The sequence below is a fragment of the Spodoptera frugiperda genome, chromosome 7 (assembly GCF_023101765.2).
Source record: "Spodoptera frugiperda isolate SF20-4 chromosome 7, AGI-APGP_CSIRO_Sfru_2.0, whole genome shotgun sequence".
Classification (NCBI taxonomy): domain Eukaryota; kingdom Metazoa; phylum Arthropoda; class Insecta; order Lepidoptera; family Noctuidae; genus Spodoptera; species Spodoptera frugiperda.
The window spans coordinates 9,772,327-9,790,326 of NC_064218.1; the positions used below are offsets into that span (position 1 = coordinate 9,772,327).

The following is an 18,000-nucleotide window of genomic DNA, read 5'->3' on the forward strand; positions in this document are numbered from 1 at the left end:
GCGGGATCCAAGACATTTTCATCATAATTTCCATACAATTCATCCAAGACATTCATGTCCCTGAGACGCGCCGGACTTCAGTGATCCGGTGTTTTATGGTTGTATCTACTGTAGATCATAGCTTAAAGGAGTTGCATCGGTATAAGAAGTTGAGGCGAGCTTGTACCAAAAAAAAAAACACAGTCACCTCTGTGATATTACCGAATTAGAAATATGTTAATATACTTTAAAGAACCCAAAACCTTTTGCTCGGTAGTCGTACTGTAAACACTCGATTAACCCCTTGTATATAAGACAACAATAGAAAATACATTGTGTCTCGGGTGATCCACATTTCGGCATTCAACGGGTTAATGAGGAAGTCATAATATAGGTAAACATATTATGTCATAGATATTTAACATATACAAAAATACTGAAACCTCTTTCCAAAGAATTTCGAGTCTACGCAGGCACCTATAAGTACGGTACTTGGAAACTTTTAAATGTATATTTACGGAGGAACTTTTACCTTAAGTACATTAACGGTACCTATATTTAAAAGTACTTTTTCAGGTCTTTCAGGAGCAATAGAAACTCCTTATGAAAAACACATTTTAGACACGAAAAGCTTTTCAAAGTACAATATCACTGTTGTATGACCCGAAGGGGTAGGCAGAGATGTAATTAATATAATTTTTCAAAAGTTATACCATAATTAAAACAACTGTGACATTTATTTTTCAAAAGTTATACCATATATCTAGGTATAACATGAAAAAGAGCTTAGCCAAACACAGCATTTCTAAATTTCATGGCATTTTATGAAATTATAAAATGTACCTAATTACATTTTAAAAAGCCCCATAATTTATGTCTGTAATGTAATTATAATTCTTAATTACTGCATTTTCCATACCCATTTAGAGAAATATTCGTCTTCACAAATGCATCGCGGACGGCAAGCACGGGTAGCTCACCGCCCGACCAGGGCCAGACCAACACCCAAAACTCACAAACTTTCGCATTTATAGAGCTAATATAATAATAGGTATAGGCTAAAATGTTAAGAAACAGATACCTACATAAATATACTATACATATATATTCTACTAATGGTTCCTGCAATCTTTGTTTGACCTAGAAAAATTTCCAAATTTTTCTGCGCACATTTGAATATATTAATTTTTACATAACAACCTTTTCCTAACAATAACAAACCCAATAAAAAAGGAATCACCGAAATCGTTTCAGCAGTTCTCGAGATTTGCGCTCAGCAACACATTCTACGATTCATTTTTATATTCCATAGTATAGAAGATATAATATATAAGTATATACCTATAACCTGTAATGCACGGACTTACTGAGATAAGCCGGCGTCTCATCGACGTCTTCTTTCCATGCAAATTAGTTTACACACGGCTATGTAAAGATACCACCGAGCTATATACCTATACATATAGTATATGTATGTATATGTGTATGTGCCACTTATGTACATACTGAGTAGGTCAACGTGAAGGACGTGCTATTAAAATTTGTAGTTAGGTTTGGAGATAATGTGTTTTGAAAATTATTATGGACTTCTTTTTCTAAAATATTTAAGTGTGGAAGAGCCATTGCTTCGGCAATACAAACGTTATTTATTTTACGTCTCATTTTTAATTTAACGCACACGATACAGGCTTTTCTCCTGTGTCATAGATGCTTTAATACTTACACTTTCATATACTCATTCGGACCCAGAACAACAATTTATGAAAAACAAAGAACATACTACGGCGTAGTCCGTCGTAGTAGTAGTCGACTAGTCAAAGTATGTCGTGTAGTAACTACGCAGTAACAAGTTGCCTTTTTTAGGGGGAAAATCATCCAATGACTTCTCCCACCTTGTACGAGGCGAGTAGGAGTCTCAGACACTTGCTGACTAAAAACCACTCCGTTCCTACTCCTGCTTTTTGAGTCGGATCCGCAGTAAGCCCGATGGTAGTCCGAGTAACTACTTAGTTGCCTAACCATTGCAACAAGAAGGCCGTGCAAAAATCATAAAAAAATAGTATTGTATCATTAGTTCCTATTTCAGTCAACCATTATCCTGATCCACTACAAAAAATAAAGAAACAAATGCCCGCATTTCGAAATATGTATACATATAGCTCACATATAAACAAACAACCTAAACCTAGTTCACACTCGGTTATCAGTAGACTCAGGAAAGAATAACATCACATACATACACTATTTACATAAAACTTTGTAGTCTTATGCATAACTCTGTGATGAGTGGGCAAAGTAAATAGTTGAGATAGAAGAAAATATAACACTTTTTTTCTTTAGGGCTAACTGTAATTTAATGGTTACTTAACCCAGCCAGTCCTTAGCTATGGTTTTTTGATAAAAAAAATCGTTACTTAGGAATAGGAGTTTAAATAATCATTAAGTAAGTGTAAGTGGGCAAAAATTGTAGTTTGTTGAAACATAGAAACTTTCGGTTACTTAAGTACGGCTCATGACTGATTCTTCAGCATTCCGCGACACACGACGCGGCGACAGTCGCGCTGCTACTCTGAACGTCGCCAAAATGGTACCTAGACGTTCTAATCGTATACAAACTTACCTAAAACCTGGCTAGATAAGAATTTCTAAGTTTAAATCTGTCTAGGGCTTTGCGTAATCTCAGTACTTAGATAAAAGGTCTAGACTAGTCTAGCAGAATTTGTGATAGTATCTAAACTTGCCTCGTTAAATTCGAATTAAAATTTTAAAAGCTGTAGATGACTCTACTTATCTGTTCCAAGTTGTTTTTTTAACTTAACTTACAATACGCTATTTTTTATTAAGAAATAGGTAGGGAAAGATGTATTCCCATAGGTAAATCATCATTTTTAAATGTACCATAGTAATTATAAAAACCTGCCACAAAATTTCACTCTAGATTAGGAACACAATCAGGGATAATCAACATGAAGACATCTAAATCAAAATTCACATTTACAACATCTCTATAATTTTAATTCATAATTTAAGTACTTTTGCGGTGCCCAATAGGGCCTATAATTGGAACATAAGGTAACCTAACCAAATAAGGCCTACCTTATTTTTATTACCGCCTAGCTCGTAGGTTTAAAATGACAATGGGCTGATAATTTCAAAATCTTATATTTATTTATTAAACTTTGTAATAATGGAATCAAAATGGATTTAGAAACAAAAATTACAATTTTGTAAACACAAATAACTAAAGTGTCACTTTGGCCTTATTGGGAACCCTGTGTCCTAATAAGGCCTCAAAAAAACTAGTAAGTATTCAACTTCTTAATTATAACAAAACTTTGTCAATGCTTTAATAAATGTAAAGAGATCTTATTAATTAATTTTGGTCATTATACATCAGGCTAAACGAGTTTCTCATCATGTATATACCCAAGTAACATCTTTGAAGTCATCGGCACCCCAGCATTAGTTAAACGAATGAGAATAACTTCTTGTTCTGTAGCCAATTTAGCGACCGACCTAGCTTTCGTGTAGTGGAAACCACTCTTTAGATGATGCGTACTTCTTTGGAAGTTATATCTGGCTGCAGCAGCCTACCGGGTAAAACAGGGTGCATAAAATTCGAAGGGTGAATAGATACTATGAAGAATTTCCCGATATCCATTCACCCCTTTACTGTATCTATTCACCCCGTTTACCCCTTTATACCATTTTAACAGCGTTTTCCATCTTTTGCAAAATCCATTGGCTTTCTTTTTGACAGAAGCTGGTGATCCGTTTTCTTTGAAATTACTGAAAAACAACTATGCCGTAATAAGGCCTTTTTTGTAGGCTTTATTAGGGCATGGCACATAGGTAAACAAAACAACGATTATATGAAATACACCGATATTATAGCTATTTCACTAATGTGAGGAGATGGCTAAATGTATAATTGTCATACAGACAAAACACGGCACGTCGTATACTGATAAATATAAAAATACTAACAGTTTACGCTACTCGAATTTTATAAAAACTAAAGTGCGCTCCACGTCGTGATTGTTTTCGTCTGTAGGTTCCAACATAATCGCGGCACGGGTTGCTTGCTGTGCTCAAATTAGTTAAGTAATGTGCATGCACATTCTACAAACTTTGGCGACCATTTGACATCGGGAAGAGGGAAATTTTCAAAATAGGCTTTATTGGGGCATAGGCCTTATTTGGTTAGGTTACTATATATGAAAATTGTAGACCACACTGTACACCACGGATGCATTAAAGTCATTTGATTTGATTTAAATTCAGATATCAACCAAAAAATAAGCAGTAGCCTCAAAATAAATCCCTAAATCCATTACGCCACGGAAACTTCCAGTAAGCTAATTCATTATTGCAGAATCTGATATCAAACATTTCGTTATCAAGTGCCCCCATTCTGGTCCCATAACACTTCCATTGAACCACCGTGATAACGTAATGGGGCTGTCAAACAGTGACATATGTCACTGTCAATTAATTTTAGTGTACTTACCACCTGTCATGGCGGAAATTGCTGTCTCCGGTGCCATGCATGAGATTGACGTTGTGGCGACATCTGACAAGTAACAAGTGACAGATGACAGAAGTCGCACATCGACGAGCAAATCAACGGATGACGTCACAAATATCCTGCATCGCACATATGAAGTTTACATGCGAAATAACACGGATAGAAAATCCCAACGAACAACAGTTGGGCAGAAAGCCCGCCAGGCATGATCACTTCGCCTGGTCGGAGGATCCTCCTTTTCTTAGGGAACTTTACTCGCTGTTCCCTAAAGTGGTGACCCCCGACGTGATTGAAACCAACCTTCACGGAGCAGATCAGCACCGTCATCCTTATCGCCATCTCCCTCACCCATCACTTCTCCGCTGAGCGGTAATTAAGTCGCAGCCAACCAGCATCCTCGGCTTCATCAGGGACCACCACACGCTACATCGAAGATATGCAGCCTGGTTCTTCCCTACGGCCTCATCAGCGTCTAGGCACAGCACTCTGTACACGGTCTGAGAACGCCTTCCTCCCGTCAACGCAGACGCTAGCCACTACGCACCTACCCTCGCAGCATCTATTCCCCGACTCACCGTGGGACACTGCGAGCTTCACTACTCCGACTCACTGGAGTATCACCCTGCACCGTTCACCCGACTCACTGGAACTAGGGAATTTCTACACTGGCTCTGGCACCGCTCATCTCAAGCATCGACAGCCGTCTCAACAGGATCGACCTCCGGTCTTGGGGGGAGTGATGTGGCGACATCTGACAAGTGACAAGTGACAGATGACAGAAGTCGCACATCGACAAGCAAATCAACGGATGACGTCACAAATATCCTGCATCGCACATATGAAGTTTACATGCGAAATAACACGGATAGCCGTAGAAAATCCCAACGAACAACAGTTGGGCAGAAAGCCCGCCAGGATCAGGATCCTCCTTTTCTTAGGGAACTTTACTCGCTGTTCCCTAAAACATTGTCTGGTCACCTGTAAAAATGCGAATACAGTTTATTGTTAAGTGGGTTTTAATTAATCTCTGAAAAGATAAACACTTAATGCAGGCTTATGGAAGCGGTAACATCCATGTTTGACGCAGTGTATGAGTGTGACTACTGTGCAACGTGTCACGGGTAAGATTTTCGCGCCGGGCAAAAAGTTATAATAGTATTTTCTAAGTGAAATGCAATTATTAGCCCAAGTCAGAAAGTTCGGTAGTTAATACCGCCGTGTCTCGGAAAGTATGTAAAGCCGTTGATCCTACGTCTGACCTTTCTCTGGTGGTCATGTTGGTCTGCCGTCCTATCGAGTAAAGAGTGAAACTTGCCAATGCCACCTTGATCGAAATCGACCGTGACGTTTTATAACATCCATATTCCACTAGTTATGTTATACATCCTACATAATTAGAGATGAGCCTATTGCCGCTGAGGTGATCAATTCCAGACACCCTACAATTAATTAAATTCAGTAAAACATTGCTCGTCCCGGTACAGTAACCAGAGACCCCTTACACGTGTCACCACTTTATACTGTAAAAAGGAATAAGTAATTAAGTACAAAATACATACTAAACACACAAAAATTATACAGCTGATACCTTAACTAATGATTTAACTACCAATAACTTCACTACTACTTTCAAATCAACCTCTAACGTGTCCCCCTCACTTTACTTATGTCTATTCTAAAGAAATGTCCTTGAAAAATTCCTTTTATCCATTACCCAAAGTGAGCAAGCCATGTAATCATATACTTTACAACATTTATTTAGGGTCACAGGTACTTAGGCAGGGTTGGCGGTCAACGCATTGGACCATTTGGCGGCAGAATCTTATTTGTCAAAAGAGGTTAAAGGGTGATGCGTAAAGGGTCGGATTAGGAACAATTTAGTTAGGCAAAAACCTAAATAAATTGTTGGTTCGGAGACTACATTTGCTTCTATTTCGAATAAAGATGGTAGTGTCAATAAGATTCCGTTTTTTTTTTTGCAACTGCTGGATGGTGAAAATTGTGAATAACCTTTGGTTTATAAAAATTGTTTTTTCTTTTAAAAATAGCTAGCGTGTTCAAGATCCCAATGTAAAATCTGTGGATTAAGATTGATTTATGGTATTAATTGTAGGTCTGTGGAGTTCCTGCCAAAAACAAAGATCGATCAAGAGATTTTGGATTAACATCCTTATTAATTTCTGCCGTAAGCCACAAAATTACCTGATCCCTCTTGGGATCACTTCGAATTAGGTAGGAATTAAGTAGAAAGCTAAACATATTTTTATCTAGTTGTAACTTGTAATCAATCTTGTTTTGTGATCATCTAGATATTAGTGTCAAATTGAATGATAAGCGTGATGATAATAGTAGTTACAAGTATGTTTAGATAATGGACCAGTTAAAGAAAAAGTTTAAGTTGTAAAGATAACTTTATCTAATAGCTTTTTTTCATGGTATAAGCCGGTAAACGAGTAGACGGGTCATCTGATGGGAAGCAATCGCCGCCGCCCATGGACAGCCGAAACACCAGAGGCGTTACAAGTGCGTTGCCTTTTGGCGGTTGGAATTTAATTGGGGTCAGGAATTCAAGGCCTATTCGGAAATCGGGGATATGTAAGGTTGGGAAGGAGGGTAATTAGGCCTCCGGTAACCTCATTCACATAACGAAACACAACGCAAGCGTTCTTTCACATCGGTTTTCTGTGAGGCCTTGGTGATAACTCCGTTCATTCGTGCCGAAGTATGGCTCTCCCACGCTTGTAACTATTTGATTCTCAGTTAAAAATTATACAATTTCAACCAAAATAAACTTTCTTAGGTACTCCGACTCTCCAAGGCGTTTGATTATGTAAATGAAAAGGAATCTTTTGAGGATTATTAAGGATTTACTTAATCTTTTTTTAACTTTTACTTTTTGTAGCTGAAATCTCCAGACGTCTTAATTTTTTCTACCTGAATACCTAATATAAAAAATGGGATTAAAATAGACGTTATCAAAATTTTATCAGAAATTCGACCTACCTATTATATAATATGTACTAGTTCTATGTAGGTTTTAATATTATTATTATTAAATTAAATTTACACCTACGTACCTTCCCTGAAAGGATTACGAAAGGGAACGTATTAAAGATTAATTCATTAACATTGTTCTGAAATCCAAAAAAAAACAAAAGTAATAATATTTTTTTTAACGACCCCTCGCATGAACCCTTATTAGATGACAAAGGTCTGTTTGCCTGTGCAAATTGTTTAATGAGGTCATTTGAAAACAAAACAATATAAATTGATGAAGGCATTCATGTAAAAAATACTAGTACATTCATATAAAAATCTGTTGGCAAAAAAAAATCAACCGTTTCCTTTTGAGCAGTCTTTCATCTTTTTCTTTAGGCACATAGAACTTTTACAGACTGAAAGTACATATTATTCAGTTCTAGTCTAGCACAACTCAAAGAATCACTAACAGTGCCATCTATAATCAAAACCCCGCATTAAACAACATTTCAACACCTTCTTCAACGAACGTGCTCACCAACTAGTCCAACGCGATACCAACAGATGGCGTTACTAGTTAGACCACGTGTGGAAGTAGTGTCACGAAGTTTGTTTTGGTTAGCGCTAGACTCCTATTTCATTATCAACTCCTATCGTTTGCTATCAGTCTGTTTTACACTCAAAGTGAATCTGACGTCTTATTGGTAAGAATAATTTGCTTTATCATCGTATTTACAAGTTTTATTCCGTACAAACATCTCATGACTATAATCATTTGGCTTCTGACCTAAAATCTGATTGTTTTACTGGTTTGATTCAGTGTTAGTTTATAGAAATTGTTAGGTTTGTGTTTATTGTTTAGATAATATTCACCGGTAATGGAAAGTAGCGGTTGTGTTTTAGCTCCTGTTTATAGTTAATCACTCAATCATGAGTGTAGATTTGCGTTATTGCTTCATAAAATATGTACGTATTATTTATCTAATATACGCTGATGCAACTTATAAACACTAGTTGATTAATATTAATGAATGTGATATTTTTATTATGATAGTTATTATTCATAGTAGGTACTATATTGAGCCCGAGATTTTTTATGCAGAGTCAACTTAACTTCGGCTTACCACACTTTAATAAAAAATATATGATTACTTTAGAATATCTCTTCTCGCGGTTATAATACACATAGACCTGGGTCAACTATTTCTGAATCCCACAAAATCTGGGAATCGAACCCACAATACGATACACAGCAACTAGTTGCCCAGCCATTGCGCCAACCGAATCGTCAATGACAGTGCAGCAATTATTTAATCACTGTTAGAATTGAGCTACTGAGATAACAAAAATATACACATTAAATTATCTATGTATTATTTGTAGACGTCACACGATGACATTACATGTATTGTATTTTGTTACTTATTCTTCTAAATCTCTGTTTTCGTCTCTGTCTACCTCTTATGGGGTATAAAATATGTGTATTTTTGCTCGATTTGGCGGGGGCACTGCCGTCCCCCCAGATTTTAACATACTTACAAAATCAAATGGCAGGTTCCTGTAAATCACTGTTAAAATAATCTCAAACTCTCTAATACTATTAAAGTTTTGTTTAAGCAAAATATAGATGGCGCTACTGTAATTTTGCTACCATAGATTTTTTTGGGTAGGCATAACCTTGAAATGTTTTACATTGACCATAGGGAAGTATCAATGTAACAACGACTTTTCGCTAATTTTGTTATGAAATTATGAACTTTAATGCTATAATTCGTAAGGACTCAACCCATGATTACACAGGAACACATATTAACAACGAGACTAGTCCCAACATTCATGCATAACCCCGAAAACCAACCGAAAATGCCTTTTAGGATAGTGACACTTGAAACCATCTCTAAATATAATAGTACCTACATTTATAGTTTACGAGTACAAACAACTAACCCAATAAACGTATATATAAAAGATTAATCGAAACCATTTACCTAATTCCCACGAAGATGTAATATGACCTCGAAATCTAAATTTTTGGACGATATATCAAAATTAACTGCATCCATCATAAATCATAATTATTCCAACGATTTATGACCATTTATAACCAAAGTTTAATGCAAGACTATTGAAATTGCCCAATAAATAATCGAAGCCCTTTTGGTATTGGTATTTGGAGCAATCTTATAGTAAACTAGTGACCTAAAGACCGGGTAGACTGATTTAGAAGTGGGTTATGACTTAGATTTTATAATAAAACATTAATAATAAAAAATAACGCCTATTATTTATTTACTAGCTACTTCCGCGCAGTTTCACCTACTGTACCGCAAAGTAATGAAAATAATGTGGTCAACAAAATCCCCGAATGATTAGGCTGAGATGCAATACTGAAGTAATATACTCAACATGCTTTTGACCTGGTATATTGTGAGTTCCATGTAAAAGAGGAAGGGTCTATTGTCCCTGTTACGACGTGGAGAATTTTCGAACCGATAAAACATAAAACTCGAGCGTAGCGTTCAGCCACGAACCTGGAATGGAAAGTATTCCACTAACAAAAAGAAGCCTTGAATAAGATTAATGCTGAATGAAGATAATACAACTATCGATTCACTCGTACTTTTGATAAGGAAACTGTCATAATAATATTTATAACAATTTGCAATTAACAAGAAGTGCGTAACTGCGTTATCTTAATTAATATAAACTTGGGACCAAAACTTCATTCCGTTAGTTTTACTTTCTTGCGTTGTAGTATAGTGTTGTGAATTTAGTAAATTGAGTTTACCAGTTGGTATCTACATTTTCTCGTAAGGTTAGTTACACTAATGTTTAAAATAAATAACTTTGTTAAATAAGAACTAAAAATATGTGCTTTTCATTCTACAAACTTACCAAGTAAGATCGTCTTGTCAGTTATTTTTTTAGGAATAAGAAATCAATCGCGAAACTTCGACATTCAACAATGTTAACAATACTACAAGCAGTAGTATATGGAAGTGTTAGAACATAACATAATAATCAAACTTAAAATAACATTTAAACATTGGTGATAGACAGAAAAGTTTACAAAACAATCGCATTCAATGTGCTATAAACAAAAGACATTTGACATACATACATACAAAGGGTGCTTTTCAACCAGAAATGTGCTATCCAGCTGTTTCAAGTATGTAATAGCTAAGTGAAACTATGTGACCGTGTCCACTGATACTAAGTTTATGTAGCTGGTGCGTATAAAATGTTGTATGAAGATGCGCCGCCACAAAAGTAGCTGCTGTAGTTAACTCTCCTCTGGACATAGCTATACCATTGTAAGACCAACCATTATTAATTATATTAGATACATATCCATTGCACGCATCCTTCCATTTAAATTAAACAGCCTACAAGCTTGGTTATCGTACGCATAGACGGATCGCATCACTCGTAATATAATTTCTTTTTCAGACTGCTTATAAATTCGTCATATTTAGCATTTGACTATTTGTTTTAAGTTAGAATAACATCACAAAGTGTCGGAAAGATCACTCCGATATTTCCCCGTTTAAGCGTTGTTTAGGACGGATTTTTAGCAATGCGCCATGCAGCACTATCCACGTCTATTAGAATTCAAACGCCAGCTCATTATGTTGATTTATGAAGAAGTTAAATGGAATATCTTCTACATCTCATTTTTGAAGAGATTCCGCGAGATCGGGAACTATGTGGTTAAAACCAAAAATGCCGGAACTTACTATTCCACGCGAACGAATTCGCGGGCAAAACTAGTCTTACATAAATATAAACTTGTGACCAACTTCATTCTGTTAGTTTTACAAACTTTCTTGCGTTGACTAGTATAGTGTTGTCGTAACAGTTAACCTATATATCTACAATTGAACTCGTATAAAGGTTAGTTGCATCAATGTTTAAAAGAATAACTTTATTAAATAAGAACTAGAAAATTATTCTTTTCATACTACATACTTACCAAGATTTTTTTAAATCGTCTTAGTTAGTTCTTTAAAATACAATAACACGGGCTAAACATGAAACGCAGAAAAAAGTTCAGAATTATTTCAACAATGTTAACAATATACAGGCACGTAGTATATGGATAGTGTTAGAACATAACATAATTTTTACAACTTAAAATAGACATCATTAAACTTTCTGGTGATAGTACCGAAATGTTTACAATTCATTTGCACTCTAAGTGTGCTAATTAAATCAAAAGACATTTGACACTACATACATACATTTTACACATGCAAAAAACCTGAGAACACATGTGACTATGTAGCTATGGAATCTTCAATGAATCGTAGCTATATTTCTCTGTGAAACTATGTGACCGTTTCCTGCTGATTACTAAGCGATGTAGCATTTCGAGTATTTTATGTACTATGTAATGCGCCGCCGCAAAGTATGTAGGACTCTGTATAAACAAAGCTAACCATTCGAGTCCAACTACCAGCACACATCCATTTTTTTCGAAACAACATCGTTTGCACGCATCTAAAATTGCACTACATCCATATCAGCTAAAACCGTGCAGGTATTTATACGTCATCCATCAAAGCACGCATCCTTCCAGTTTATTTTGAAATAACACTATCTTAGACCTAAATCTGTTTCCACAAGTGCTAAGCTATGTGTACCAATGAATATGATTGGTGGATATGCCAAACTCATCCACAACAACGTAACATAGCACATGTCAGCAGATCGCAAAATCGATGATCGCTTACCATCAGGTGACTCGTTTGCTCGTTTGCCACCTATTTCATAAAAAAGTCAGAACGCACATGTACTTATTTTTTCGTCGAACAATTTATTCAGCTGTATAGATAATCAGTTTTTAGAATAACTCACAAAATGTCGAAGATCGTACTTTTAAACTAGAGCGGAGTTGAGGACGGAGAACTGCACGTATCGCAGCACTATCTGAGAAGAACCGCCAGTCCAAGATAGTTTATGAGAAGGTAAATAATTATATAGAACAGATTTTTTATATTAGATAACAGATTTTTTATTCAAAGTCAAAGTCAAAGCATTTATTTCAATTAATCTTAAATTAAGCACTTTAGAAGATAACAAAGCATTTCTTCTCAAAGTAGTCCGACAGGAAATGCCGGTTGGAAAGTAATCTTATATCATTATTAGGTACTTACACAAATCTTCAGGTGAACTGGATCTAGTAACAGCTCTTATTCTATCCGTTAATTCGAGTTGGTGTATCGGTAAGATCTGGTTTCTTTGATCCTAAGAGGTAACTTAGACCCAAATTCGATAACCAATAATAGTAATCCAGAACAAAGCGTGTATTAGATTTTCGTTGGTCTAAAAGTTACCGTTTTTAAGTTACTTTTACTTATCAATAAACGACTCCGAAACTTATATTACCAACACATTCTCCATTTCAGATAATCAACCACCCCTGGTACAAATCAGCGAAGCGCATTTCTCTATACATGAGCACAGACCAGGAGATCAACACTGCTCCCATCATCAGCCACATCAAGGAGCGAGGAGCCAAGGCCTTCGTCCCGCAGTACGCTGGAGGCATCATGAGGATGCTGCTCCTCGAGGAGAATGATGATGAGAAGACCATGTTCATCACGAGACATGGAATCGCACAACATGGAAAAGATCAGAAAAGGGAAGATGCTGTTGAAACTGGTCAGTTGATTTTTTTTCTTTATATGTACTATTTATTAAGTGTGGGAGAGGCATGCTTTGGCACGAATAGACCAGGGGCCTTAGTCTGCTATTACAATTGTGTCACAATGGCCGATCACTGAGCAGTGCGAGAGGGATGGAGCTATACATTCTGACACAATTGTAATAGCAGACTAAGGCCCCAGCTCGACCGGAGTGATGCCTCACAAAAAACCGACGTGAAACAACGCTTGCGTTGTGTGTCGTTTTATAAGTGAGATTACCGGAGGCTTAATAACCCCCTGCCCAATCTTCCCAATCCCCGATTCCCCAATAACCTTTAAATTCCTAACTCTCAAAAGGCTGGTGTGCCAAGTGCCTAACTTGTAACGCCTGGTGTTTCGTATGTCCATGGTCGGCGGCGGTTGCTTACCATCAGGTGATTCGTCAGCTCGTTTACCGGCTTACCTACGCCAAAATGATTACTTAACCAAGCCGTTAAATTCCTCAGGTGGACTGGATCTGGTGATAGCTCCAGGAGTAGCGTTCTCCAAGTCCGGAGACAGATGTGGTCACGGTGGCGGCTACTATGACAAGTTCCTCGCCGGTCTTAGAAGTAACCCGGCAACTGCACCCAAGGTACGTAAAGGATTTAAAATATGATATAATATGCAGTTTCTAATAGGTTATTTAATCAGGTTACCCAAAAGTGCCTTTCTAAACGGGGGTACTACGTCCGAACGGCCCAAATCGAATGGCCCATGGGCCATTCGGACGTAAACAGAAATCAGCTACGTCCGAATGACCCACTAAAGGAAAAAAAAAGAAAAACAAATGAGGAACTACATAATGTACATTCGGGTGCAATGTATATTTGGGTACGGTCGGTGTATTTTGGTAGTAATAATCAGTCTTATTTTAAAGAGTAAAACAACAAAATATTAAAATAACAATATAATATAATAACAATTTTAACTATACAATTAACTTAAATTAAATTAAAAAAAAAAGTTACAAAATCGGTAAAATTATTGAAAAGTTGGAAGAAAAAAAAGTTTTTTTCGACAGGCACTAAATTAAGTATATAGTAATTATATATTTTAGGTCGTAAATATTAATAATATAATTAAAAAATATATATACGTAAATATATATCAATATATAAAAAACATTAATAATATTTTTTTTTTTGTTAATATAATGTTTGCGAATGTACTTTCTAATAATTTTTCATTTATTTTAACTACTCCTTTGTTTTCCTTTTTTTTTCCTTTAGTGGGTCATTCGGACGTAGCTGATTTCTGTTTACGTCCGAATGGCCCATGGGCCATTCGATTTGGGCCGTTCGGACGTAGTACCCCTAAACGGGATTATATTTACTTACTTCTAGAAATTGTTTTATTTTCCAAGACGGGTAATGACTCTTTCGATTTTTGAAATTCTCAAATCAAATAGCATTTAGGTATATTTGAATTGTAGTAGTAGATACCTACTTGGTGTGCCTATAGCAATATTAATTGACTTTTATAATTATTAGTCAATTAATTTCATTTATCAATTTTTACTGCCCGATGTATTTAAGGATAAAAAGTTACACACAATTTTATTTAAAGTTTCTATCTATTCCTTTGGAAAATAATATAGCGTGCATTGTTATGTTGTACTAAATAATATTGCAGGTGGTAGCAGTAGCCTTCAACTGCCAGGTGGTAGACGATGTACCAACGAACGAACAGGACCAGAAAGTGGACGCAGTTATTTACGCTGACTAACTAATACGATAGAACTTTATATTATGATAATTAAAAGTAACATATACATGTTACTTTTAATTATAATTATCTATTGCTTCATTATCAATAAGACAAAGTTTTATTACTGCATTCAGAGAGAATTAAGTCTTTGACTGCCAATAGAAAACTGTTGAAGGCAAATCCTCAACGTCGGTCACCGGTGACCACCACGGCGTTCAATGTGTTAATGATTACTTAAACTATTCCTTAGTAACAATTTTGTATCGAAAACAATTGCTAAGGACTGGGCTAAGTATCCATTAAATGACTGTAAGTAGTTAGTTCCTAATCATCTGTTAAAGATACTTTTGTTAATATGTTTGTTGAAATAATGCATTTGTATTGTAAATAAAACACCAAAGAATTCATTATTTTATTTTATTTTTACACAAAAATTTAACCACTCTATAAAGAGTACATTAATGTACAGTCGATCGCAAAAATATATTGACACGTTATATTTTTTTAGTTCAAAATGTAATTTACTTTGCGATTCGACATTTAAAACTTATTTATAAAATATATTTACTAAAAGTAACAATTACAATCACATTCCGATCACAAATAGTTCAATACTAAAAGGCCACTTAATACAATAAATATAATCATATTTTTACATGGCAATCTTATGACAATTTAAAACAAAATCATTCTGTATTTAAATTTTTAAGTATAAAGTATTCTTCGAAAAAAAAATTTATACACAGTGTGTTTGTGGCCAAATTGTTAAGCGTTATTTAAATTAAGAAAACAAAAATAGCGAAATTTAAATTATACTGCTGCAAAAAAAAATATTGTACACTTTATGGCACCAAATAAAATTGAATCTAAAATGGCGTTTTAAATTTTATTTAAAAAATAGTGCCACAAAACATCTTGTTTACAGAAAACATGAGTAGATACGGGCTTAATTTGTAGGTATTTTACATGCCCTCCAACGCCCTCCAGTGTTGGTAAAAGAAATTAAAACATTAAAAAATAAACCTGAATGCTTACCTAAATATTTCATACATTAACTACTCTACACAATATACAGAAAATACCAAAACAAGCTAAATCTATTTAGATTGTATCCCACTATCAAAGAATTAATTGATTTAAATAAGTTGAAATAATATTAAAGAAATATGATAAATATAACTAATTTAAGAATATTTTATTTAAATATTATCCAGACAATAATATGTATGTTTATTTCTAATTGGCAGTTGAAATCTCCCGTCATTAAAAAATTAAAGGCACTATTTTCAACTGAGACAAGCTATGTTTCTCTCTATGATCTATAGTCAATTTTTTCGAAAATAGAATTAATTTTCTCTTGTATCCTTGAACTAAAGGAAGAAGAAAAAGTATTTGATCTTGTATTATGAAATAATAATAAAAAAATTTCGAATCATCCATGTCATAAATTGGTGCAATACCTACTATATTTTGAAAATCTTGTCACCTATAAATTGAATAGGTACTTTTTTTCGATTTCGTGCAATTCATAAAATATTCTCATGTATACTTTTTGGAAAATCATCACTTAGGTTTAAAACTAATATCTGAATTAATAAAATGTTGATGAAAATAAATGATAAATTAATATCTAATTATTTAAATTTAATTTAATCCTACATCTAAATAGGAAGGCAAATAAGTACAAGTATTTTATAAAATTAAAGAAATTAACGTATTTACAAAATTAACTACTTACATTAGGTAATATAAAAAAAATAAGGAATACATAACCTAAAGATAATTTTCGATAGTGGAATCCAAATCGTTTGATTTTACAAGCATTTTTACATATTTTCCTAAATTGAAATATATTAATACTAAAACTATTCTTAAAATAACAAGAATTATAAACTTATAGAAAATAAAAGCTTGATTACTTTTTCTGTTCAATTTCAAATTACCAAAATTGATCTGTGTATATTTTCGTTGCATCTCGACTTACATACTTGTTAGATGTACCACATTAAAAAAAAAATCATGTGTAATACGGCCTGTACTGACTAAACAAAAAAAAAATCAAATCACTACACTTGTTTTTGAGTGTGACTGTACTATCCCAAGCAAGCTATTCACTGCCAAAGCTTCGAGCATTTATGCCTTGTTTGTTTATCTGCTAAGTCCACATTTATGCCAACATTCCGAACATAATCTATCTCAAGCAGTAGTGCCAACTGCCAACAACATGATAAGAATTCCAGATAGGACTTGCTATTTGCCTAGGCGTACGTCATACTGAAGAAATTCAAAGCGTAGGTCGTACACTAGCTAATAAGATTTCTAGTTTTAGTGAGAAATTGCGATTATCGTACTTCGGTTATTCGGTAGGACATACCCTAATTTACACACGCATACGTAAGCTACGGTAACTGATTAACTTCTTCGCTATCCCCAGTGGTGGTGGAAAAAGCAAATTCATTCCTGATGTAGGTACCTATTCATTATGTACCACGAACTTTCAGATCACGTATAAGCGTGTGAACAATGAATCGCGGCGTCTTAGAACTTCGACCTTCCAATGAGAAACGGGCAGTAGCATCCTCTAATCTTACAATGACTGAATGTGGTCTCCAAGTCGCGCAGGATTTATGGCAACTCTCCTATTAGAAGCGGTGTTCAACACTAGAGTAATTCTTTAATCTTATTGGTTATATTCTCAAACTTATTAAAGATTATTGGTCAATCATCAACTGTAGACGATGAAGAACCAATAATCTTAGCGTAGAACAGCTCCAAAAACTCTTTGTCCTCTTGACATGAGGAGTTCCACGGCTCCTACAGCAGCTAGCAGGAGTAGCAAGGCGATGATGGCCAGGGCAGCTCTGCAGCGGCGGCGCCTGCGCTCACTTCGAGCTAAGCGGCGAGATAGAGCTTCGCCCCTCGCACCATCCAGTGTGAAGAGAGCACTGGCAGCCTGTGGAGAGAAGAAAAGTATATTATGAAAAGTGTTTTGATCTAAATGTTGTTTTGTTATTAACTGACTCGCATTGTATGATATCAATGACTGAAAGGCTAATAAAATTGATCTAAGCAACATTATTATATTCGGAATCACTGAATTTTTCTTCTTCAAATGAT

The 18,000-nt window shown here is 35.1% G+C and overlaps 3 protein-coding genes across 3 annotated transcripts in view; 1 reads left to right on the forward strand and 2 right to left on the reverse strand.

Annotated features, from left to right (window-relative positions):
* Positions 1-4,434: 4,434 nt before the first annotated feature.
* LOC118265790 (5-formyltetrahydrofolate cyclo-ligase) lies at positions 4,435-15,290 on the forward strand. Its single transcript, XM_050695090.1, has 5 exons — positions 4,435-4,559; positions 12,393-12,453; positions 12,895-13,150; positions 13,641-13,768; positions 14,809-15,290. Exons 1-5 carry the CDS (start codon positions 4,435-4,437, stop codon positions 14,899-14,901), a joined length of 663 nt encoding a protein of 220 aa, XP_050551047.1. The 3' UTR covers positions 14,902-15,290.
* LOC118265771 (protein fem-1 homolog B) overlaps positions 13,311-18,000 on the reverse strand; it is an 87,683-nt gene continuing 82,993 nt past the window's right edge. Inside the window, exon 15 of the mRNA XM_035578932.2 lies at positions 13,311-13,328. The gene's annotated coding sequence lies outside the window, so the exon portion shown is untranslated. The remainder of the gene's footprint in view (positions 13,329-18,000) is intronic.
* LOC118265789 (uncharacterized) overlaps positions 15,285-18,000 on the reverse strand; it is a 62,640-nt gene continuing 59,924 nt past the window's right edge. The window contains exon 6 of the mRNA XM_050695193.1: positions 15,285-17,836. Within this exon, the coding sequence (XP_050551150.1) occupies positions 17,639-17,836 (198 nt within the window). The 3' untranslated portion in view covers positions 15,285-17,638. The remainder of the gene's footprint in view (positions 17,837-18,000) is intronic.